Raw genomic sequence first — 9,781 nt, forward strand, 5'->3', positions numbered from 1 at the left:
CTGCTCTGCTGAGAACCTGCTGCCTCCAGGGCTTTTCCCTCCACTGCTCTAGTTTCTGGAGTTTTTTTGTGAGAATCTGCAGTCTCGTAGGACGTCGTCCTCTTCTGTGTGTGTGTGTGTGTGTGTTTATAAGTGGACAGATGTTATTGCACCACATCAACTTCTTATCAGGTGGGGTAGAAATGCAGCCTCAAAGTACGATAGTTTCGGGTGCAGAGGTTTCCTTTGAGTACTCTGGTTTCCTCACATTAACATACAGATGATCCAAATGACTTTTAGGGGTGAACCTGTGAGTGAAAAAGATGTGTTTTTTTTTCTAAACTCATATCCAATTTGATATTTCACAATAAAGCTATCATAATCAAACATAAAAGTGGATTTTTTGACAAGAAAACAAGTTTGATATATTATATAAAAGGTGCATTTAATAAAATATTAAGACCATATGAAAAGCCTAAATCTAGTGGACTACACCATCTTACTTCAGGATCAAACTTGAGTCAAGTGGAGGTTGAGGAGGCAAGCAAAGCATTGTGGGATCAAGCTGAAAAAAACAGACGGCATGTGAGTCTTTATTTCATTTTCTCGCTTCACTTGAAAAAGCTTTTTTCTTTAAAAATATCTGAGGAAGCAGAAGCTAAAGATAGACGAGTCCATTGTGATTCACTCAGGTCTGTGACAGTCGATGACAAACAAACACACACTATTCTCTCGCAATCTATATTTTTAGAATCAAACTGTCGTCCTTTTCGACCTCGAATATTTTTACTCTCTTTTTGCTCTTTCTTTCACATCCGTCTTCCGCAATTCACTGCGGACAGGATGTGTGTACGTGTCGCTCTTAATGGGCTTTGATTAGACGCTATCAGCCTCTCCAGCTTTATCAGGAGTGTGTGTGTGTATGTGTGTGTGTGTGTGTGTGTGTGTCTGTGTGTGTGTGTGCTGTTAGCAGATATTGATCTGAGCTAACGAAGCACCAGCCTTTTATGCCAGGCTATAGACAACAGTCGCTAACAGCAGGAGATGATAAGAACTAACAAAAGATTCATGGCTGGAGAAGGAACTTCGATCACATGGAGACCTTTAAAATGTTGTTTCTTCCAGTTAATCTACACAATCTTTTCAATAGCACCTCGTTTTTCAATGGACAAAAAAAACAAACAAACTGGAGCTGAAGATGTAACAAGACTTTGTTAACTTGTTTCAGTAAATAATGTGCTTCAACCAAACATGTAATAAATGTTGAACACGTGAAACACATGAAACTGAGATATCAAGTGACTCTCATGTTCTTCTCCGCAGTATTATCGGACATTCTGAGTCGTACAAGAAACTGTGCTGCAAAGGTTTCTGTATCGACATCCTGAAGAAACTCTCTCGTACCATCAAGTTCTCCTATGACCTCTACCTGGTGACCAACGGGAAACACGGCAAGCTGGTGAGAGGAATCTGGAACGGAATGATCGGAGAGGTTAGAAATGATCCCTGTAAAAATAACCTACTGACTCGCTGTTGTGTTTGATGAACTCATGTCCATGACTTTTCTGAAGCTGCACACGCATTCAAAGCAGTTTTAGGATTCTGTGTGTACTTGGTAAAGTACTATCTCTATAGTAAACTGATCAATTGAATCTATAACAGCAACACTCGAGGAAAACTAAATCCACATTAAAGAGAATTTATCATCGAGTTGAGAAGTGCACATTTTTGAGAGTTTTTCTGTCTCAGGTTGTTTATGGACGTGCGGACATGGCCATTGGATCCCTCACTATCAACGAAGAGCGTTCCGAAATTATCGACTTCTCCGTCCCATTCGTTGAAACTGGAATAAGTGTCATGGTCGCCCGTAGCAACGGGACGGTCTCCCCGTCGGCTTTCCTTGGTAAGAAACTCCTATAATGAGTTGAACATTAACTTTATTAATTATCTTCTTCTATGTGTTTCCCTCCGCAGAACCGTACAGTCCAGCTGTCTGGGTCATGATGTTCGTGATGTGCCTGACTGTCGTGGCGATCACAGTCTTTGTGTTCGAGTACCTCAGTCCTGTCGGATACAACCGCAGTCTGGTCAGCGCCAAAGGTCAGTTCTTAGTTCCCGGGTTGCCAAAGAAGAGCAGGGTTTTTATGATATATGTTCTCATCGTCATGATAAGATCTTCCTACTCCTGATGTTCATCTCAACATCGTCATCCTTGTTATTAGCATCAAAATGTTCTGATCAACAGAGATAAGCAAATAAATAAGTTAGTAAGTAAAGCGCCTCATCTTTGTTCTCATCAGCTACGACAATAATCATTATTTTTGTTATTGCTATAGTAACAACTGCTTTAGCTTATCTTTCTTTCTGATTATCATCCTCATGATCTTAAAAATGGGGATTAAAGCAGAAGACGACCACTGAAAAACTAACTAGGGTAAGGCGTGGTAACTTGTGATGCGAAAAAACAAAGAAGGAAATCTCAAAGAAAAATATTTTAAGGAGTTTTTTTTAGTTCTGATGTTTTTCTATATCAACTTAACACACACTGAAGGTCACATATCAAATTACTTTCAAGAACAGATTCCTCTGATTCAGAGAGTCTTATCTTCTGGGACAGGCTGTTCCTAAACCTCCTGATGGGGAGCACGTCGTCACTGCAGGATTTGAAACTCGTCTTTGGAATGCGGTCAGAAGTGGAAAAATATAGCAGATCTGGGTCACACACTGTTGACTACTATCGTTAAATGAAAATTGCGGTGAATAAAAAAACTCCTTCACAGGTTCAGGATAGAATTTATATGGAGTAAAAAAAAGGGACCTACGTACAGGGTGAGCCCGGCACTAATCAATCCCAGTATGTGGTTCTGACTAAAGTCTGCCTCGTCTTCAGGTCTGAAAGGTCGTTTTCTTGTTTTAATTAGCATGGTTGGCTAATCGAAGCCTGATTAATGACGGCGACGGCTGCTGTCGCCGAAGCCGAGGGCAACGGACGAAACATGAGTTTGTTATCGAGACACTTTTTTCTTCTCCACTTCAGGAACCTTCAGCCAAAGACAAAGTAAATGTGATTATGGAAACATAATTCAAATAAATGAAGAAGAAATCATGGTGACTGGGATGACAGCAGTGGCATCACAGACAATGTGAACTGCTGCAAGGGCATCACGTAACAGCAGCAGTCATTAGAAAACAAGTCGAAACAACAATAATATTAGCATCATGAATGGTAGTGACAGGAGGTGAAGTAGCAGCAGGAATGATCAACTGTGGTATCACCAACCGAAGCAAAACAAAATATATAAAATTCATGTGTTATTTGGACTCCAACTACTGTTCTCAGATCCTGGAGGTCCAACATTCACCATCGGAAAGTCGGTGTGGCTTCTCTGGGGCATCGTCTTCAACAACTCGGTTCCCATCGAGAACCCTAAAGGCACCACCAGTAAGATCATGGTTCTGGTCTGGGCCTTCTTCGCCGTCATCTTCCTGGCGTCCTACACTGCTAACCTGGCTGCCTTCATGATCCAGGAGCAATACATCGACACCGTCTCGGGGCTCTCGGACAAAAAGGTGAGTCGATAGCCGCGTCTAGAGACTCTCGAAGGTTTCAACATCGACCCCTTCAGTTACAGTCTAAACCTCTTTCTCCTTGTGAAGCCACAGTCGATAAATGCTGGTCTTTTTAAAACACTGGTCGTCAATGTCGCCCCCTTCGGCTCACTCCAGTCCTTCATCTGCGGGTCCAAAATCACTAAACCCTCTCAGGAAGTGTGAGTGTGGAGCTAGTGGGACATTTCATATCCACATGACACAAGTACATACATTTCAAATAATACTCTTGTAAAGATGTCATTCCAAAGTCTGATTATTCTCCTCACAAAAAGTTCCAGCATCAAAATGACTCTTCATCCAATGATGGACGACTAATTGGGTGGAAACCACAGGTCACACCTAAGGAAACAAGGAAAAGATCACATTTACTCTCTGACCTGGACAGATTAACAGATAAGAAGCTCAACATTATATCTAGTTTTATTTTCTTTTTGCTCACTTTCTTACAGAGGGTTGTCATTTCACACACACCCACATAAACACACACACATACACACTTGGTCATTTGTCAGCTTTTGGATCTAAAGGGCAAAGCTGCTACAAAGACGAATCGTCCCTACACTTCACACTTTAATTAAGTTTCCCCTAAAGTTTGATCAGATGCAGATTAATCTGGATTAGGATTATTGCTGTATACAGAGGATAGTCCACTGATATAATGTAATAACATTTTTTGGTAAACGTTGTCACGGGGGGAGCGTCAGAGCGTCAGAGGACCCAGAAGAGGAAACAGTCAGACAAACAAGAGAAGATCCAAAATTCAGTGGCTTTAATAAATCAAATCCAAAAGGGGCTCCAACAAGGACAAAAACAAAAACAAAATCCGGTACACAGGAGGCAGGGCACGGCTCGAACATAACTAAGACCGGCGAACTACAAAAGAGAGAAAAACTGACTATGATTAGAACAATCTCAAAGTTCAAGTCTAAGGTGGTGATCGGATGTATTGCCACAACATTTGGCATTTATTTTTTAAAGATTTTATCTCTGGATCTTTTTGCTAAATTTTATTCCTCATGAATGAAATTTTCCAATATTTTATTTTCACTTAATTTGGACTTAAAACCATTATGGAATATTTCAGACCAGGGGTTTCAAACTCATGCAAGGGTCCTAAACGTTACAGTACAGGCCAAAAGTTTGGACCCACCTTCTCTTATTCTTTATTTTCATGATTATTTACATAATATATACTTTCTGAAGGCATTCAAACTATGAATGAACATATGCGGAATTATGTACTTTTTAAAAAAAAGTGTGCAATAGGTTAAAATATTATAGTTTCTTTAAAGTAGCCACTTTTTCCTCTGATGACTACTATCTAGACTTTTGGCATTCTTTTCATGACCTTCAAAATAAAGTCACCTAAAATGCTTTCTGCTTCACAGGTGTGTCTCTTTTTGAGGGTTAATTTGTGATTTTTTTGCCTTATTAATGGGGTTGGGACCATTAGTTGTGTTGTGCATGAATTAGGTTGATACAGCACTATTGAACGACCTTATAATTAATTTCATGGAAGGAACCAATCAGTTAAGTAAAGAAAAATGATTAAAAATCATTACTTTAAGAAATTAAAATCAGTCGATCACATCATTTGTAAAAAAGCCCAGAAGGTGTGTCGAAAGGTTTGGCCTGTAGTCTATATATTTTCGAAGCAAACTCAACTAACTTCCACATTTCTCCCTTCAGTTCCAGAAGCCTCATGAGCACTACCCCCCATTCCGATTCGGGACGGTTCCAAACGGCAGCACAGAGAGAAACATCCGGAGTAACTACCTGGACATGCACACACACATGATAAAGTACAACCAGAAGGGCGTGGAGGAGGCGCTGGAGAGCCTCAAGACTGGGTAACAATTTAGCTTTTGTCATTCTTCAAAGACATTGTGCTGAGAGAGCGGATCATAGGAGCATCTATTTCAGGAAACTTTTGATTTGAAGAAGAAGTGCTTGTTCTAAAGTATCTGATAAATTCAGCTGAGTTGAACTTCTGAGAACGAGAGTGACATTTTTCTTTAAATTATATCTTTCTTAGATTTAAAAAAAATAAAAATCTACACCCACCAAACCTGTCAGAGCTGGAACAAGTTTGACTGCAACTCATTCATTCATTCATTAATTTTCTACCGCTTTATGCCTTGTGGGGGTCGCGGGGAGACTGGAGCGTATCCCAGTTTCATTGGGCGAGAGGCAGGGGACACCCTGGACCGGACGCCAGTCTGTTGCAGGGCACACAAAGACAGACAACCATTCACACACACACTCATACCTATGGACAATTTCCCCAAGTTCTCAATCAACCTCTGTGGGAGAAAACCGGAGTGCCCGGAGTAAACCCACGCAACACGGGGAGACCATACTACAAACTCCACACTGAAACGTCACAAGTTGCCTTGGCCTGGAAGCGAACTAGCAACCTTCTTGCTGTGAGGCGACCACTAACCACTGCACCACCGTGCGCCCGTTTTACTGCAACTCAATTTTTAATTTTTAATTAATAACAATCTTATATTTCTCACGCAGGAAGCTGGACGCCTTCATATACGACGCTGCTGTCCTGAATTACATGGCGGGAAAAGACGAAGGTTGCAAACTGGTGACCATTGGCAGCGGTAAAGTCTTTGCCACCACAGGGTATGGCATTGCACTGCAGAAAGACTCACGTTGGAAGCGACCCATCGACCTCGCACTCCTACAGTTCCTCGGAGATGGTGAGTTCCAAAATATAACCGTTTTGCAGTTCCATTTTCGCTAGAGCTAAACCTGAGAAAAGAATGCTTCCAAACTACTAATGACTGATCACCGATCCAAAAATGCATCAACCATTTCCTATCTACCTACCTTGTGGGACCTTGCAGGGGACACCCAGCGCCTGGAAACCGTATGGCTATCGGGCATTTGCCAGAACGAGAAGAACGAGGTGATGAGCAGCAAACTGGACATCGACAACATGGCGGGAGTCTTTTACATGCTGCTGGTGGCCATGGGTCTGAGTCTGCTGGTCTTTGCCTGGGAACACCTGCTCTACTGGAAGCTGCGATATGCTGTCAAGAAGTCTGACAAGCTGGACTTCTTGTTGGCCATTAGTCGAGTGAGTCACTTCATCTACAAGGTGTCAGTTTTTTGGCCGAGTTTATCTACAATGTACCATGCAAACTAAATGAATAATAGTGTGGAATCGGCATAGTTATTGATCTTGATTCTTTAGGATTGCCGTTTCTGAGTGCACTGTTGACAAAACTTCTCTCTGTCACTCAGGGCATCTACAGCTGCTTCAATGGCGTGGAGGAAGTTAGTCGCTCATCAGGTTTCTCCAAACCAGATCTCACCACTAACTACGCTCAAGCTAACATGCTAAAGATGCTGCGAACAGCCAAAGATTTAGTATCCACTGCTAATGTGGAGAGTTCCCTGGACAACGCCACTAAGACCATCAAGCACCTGAGTCGGCACAGCGGCACCCTACCTGTTCGCGTACCGCCAGTTGCAACAGAGACTGTGCCAGGAGGATTTGCCTATGTAATGGAGAACCATGTCACGCTACCACAGCGTTCACTTACACCACCACTAAAGCACCAGAGGGTGGTGACCAGGCCCACCCCGCTTCGCTACACCCTTCCCACTCGATCCACTTCCTGTCTTTATGACCGACCACTCCCAGTATCGAGCCTTAGTACCCCCCATCTGGCAGTTGGTGAGCCTGTGCCACATCATCAGTACCATACTTCAGGGAGGCTGTACATTGATCCACACTCTCAGTTCTACTCATACTCAGACCTGCAACTGCCAGACCTCTACACAACCCATCCACTGTCCTTAATCAAGAATCAAGAGGTTGACCCTTTGTTATCCCGGCGGAAAAGAAGGTCCAAGAGTTTCCAGTGTGACAACGTTGACCAGATGAAGAGCGAGAAAGCTCCAATGTGTCTGAGCGAGCTTAAGGCCAACAACCTGCAGGAAAACCACATTTCTGACAGCAGCTACCTGCCAAACCTAAGCAGTCCTCGTGTGGACAACTATGGCTCATGGCCTCCAGAAGATCTGGTTCTGAGAGGAAGACGCAGACATAGACGTCCTTCTTTCCTCAAAGCCACCTGGGGCACCGAACAAAACCATCAGCTAGATGACTCACAATCATCACTTTCCAGCCAGTCACCCACAACATTGCCAGACCTTTTTCCTGGAACCACGCCTAATAAACCCTACAACCCAGCCCAGCTGCGCAACAATCTGTGCCTGCCAAGAAACCAGGCCTACCTCCACATCCGGGAGGACCACCGTAGGCCCAATGGGCGGAAAGGTCATAGGCTCAGATACTCACAGTCCACGCATCTCCCCTCATATGGGGAAGCTTTGCGTCATGGCACTGGGTTTGGGCGGGGCATGGTACGAAGGGCCACCAGCCTGCTCAGCAGACAATATGCCCACTACCTGAACTCTTACCCAGGACTGCCGCTTTACCACGGCCCGCAGGACCTGAAGAACCACAGCCAGACTTCCAACCCAGTCTGCCAGCTGTTAGCATGTGGCGGCGGTCACTGTGGGAGTCAGAGAGCGCTGCTCTACCAGGACAGCGTTTATGGAGGTTATGGGGTTTACCAGGGATCCAGGACTGGATCTGAGGCCCAGATCAGTCAGGTGGCTGGAGTGCAGTCTGCTGGTAGTCCTTGCGTGCTGCGACCATGGAGAAGGGTATCCAGCCTGGAATCGGAAGTGTGAAAAAAAGTTTCATTTGATGTAGCAATTCATCATGTGACTTGTGTGGTGAACTCGTAGGCTGTTGCCCGTTCTATGACATTCAGGACTCCTCGTTGATTACGATGCTTGAATTCTTAGAGCAACTAACCTCCCGGGAATGTCCTCGAAGCAGGTTTCATTCTCGTGCTGTTTCCAACGAGCTCTCTGGCACCACCTGGTCAGATCTCGGGCTGAGGTTCCTGTGCGTTTGTAAATATTCGCTCCACTGTGGATGGTAGTTGGTGTCGAGTTTTGGCAGGTAAATGAACATAGAAAATAAAGTAGGCACTGCTGCCATGACAATGTGGCACATTTGAACCGAATCAAACTTCAGGAAGTAACCGAGGACCACGTTTCGACATCAGAGATTTTGTTTTGAGGATTTTTTTGACAGCATTTTATTTAAATCATTAATGGACTCCAATGGCCGGTCTTCACTGTGTTTCTTACGTCTCTGACCATAATCAGTCTGAGCTCAAGATAATAGCATCAGACGTAACTTTTTTCACTGCTCTTTTAAACTTTAAGACTTTCCATCCCATAATTTTAACATTTCAAGGACTTCCTGTTACTGTAGACGTAATTTAATATTTAATACATTTTTATTATGCTAATAATAATCTTGAATTAACCTCTTGCATTTATAATATTTTATTCAAATGTCTCTATGTTTATTTTTATATTTAATATTTAACTTTTCATTTCATAATAGTCAATAAATCTTGTTATTGGATCTGGAAAAAGCCTGGATTGGTTCAAGTGTCACATTGTCATGGATGGAAGGAATCTGTCCACGTGAACACAGTTTGCAAAAAATGGGTGGGATTGCTGGCATCCGTTCGGAACCAGCGCCCGGTGTCTTAATCCTGGACTCTGGTTCTTCTCTGGTTCTGGAGAACCGCAGCACAAGTTCGCTCCGACGAAAATATCAAGAGTCTTATTTAAGTGTCAAGCTCACGTATTCTGCATATTAGAGGAATTTATAGTCACGATTTTTAATCACCACCTGTTATTATGATCGTATGGTTTTTCACTCTTGATCATCTTCATCCTCGTCATCGTCATTGGCAGCATTCGTGCTTTAAATTGAAATTATTGAACGTTCTTTCTCGTATCTATCGGCCCCTGACATGTAACCAGAAATTTACATACATTAAAGATGGTTTTTCACAGCTTGTGACTCTCTCTTCAATGTTTTTTTTAATTGAAGCTGGTATTCTATTCAAATAAAAGTACGTAAGCAAGTAAGTAAAAGTTATTTGTAAAGCGCCTTTCTAGACCAGGGTCACACAGCGCTTTCACAATCAAAAACAATACACAGTTAAAATATATACTTTAAAAGGCCAAGACACATAAGACATACAGAGGAGTTTCAGAAAATCAGGGAAAAGCCTGCACAAATAAAAAAGATGTTTCATGAAGGAGTCAGTAGATCATCAAACACAGAGAAGAT

General features: G+C 42.7%; 1 protein-coding gene across 2 annotated transcripts in view; it reads left to right on the top strand.

Annotated features, from left to right (window-relative positions):
* The window catches only part of LOC148085913 (glutamate receptor ionotropic, NMDA 2C-like), a 46,795-nt gene extending 37,350 nt beyond the window's left edge, over positions 1-9,445 (top strand). For both annotated transcript variants that reach the window (XM_087784055.1, XM_087784056.1), the window contains 8 exons: positions 1,303-1,471; positions 1,729-1,882; positions 1,954-2,079; positions 3,320-3,549; positions 5,281-5,441; positions 6,115-6,302; positions 6,450-6,682; positions 6,850-9,445. In XM_087784055.1, coding sequence (XP_087640181.1) covers positions 1,303-1,471; positions 1,729-1,882; positions 1,954-2,079; positions 3,320-3,549; positions 5,281-5,441; positions 6,115-6,302; positions 6,450-6,682; positions 6,850-8,310 — 2,722 coding nt within the window. In that variant the 3' untranslated portion in view covers positions 8,311-9,445. The remainder of the gene's footprint in view (positions 1-1,302; positions 1,472-1,728; positions 1,883-1,953; positions 2,080-3,319; positions 3,550-5,280; positions 5,442-6,114; positions 6,303-6,449; positions 6,683-6,849) is intronic.
* The last annotated feature ends 336 nt before the right edge of the window (positions 9,446-9,781 follow it).

The sequence above is a fragment of the Callionymus lyra genome, chromosome 2 (assembly GCF_982586985.1).
Source record: "Callionymus lyra chromosome 2, fCalLyr1.hap1.1, whole genome shotgun sequence".
Taxonomy (NCBI): domain Eukaryota; kingdom Metazoa; phylum Chordata; class Actinopteri; order Syngnathiformes; family Callionymidae; genus Callionymus; species Callionymus lyra.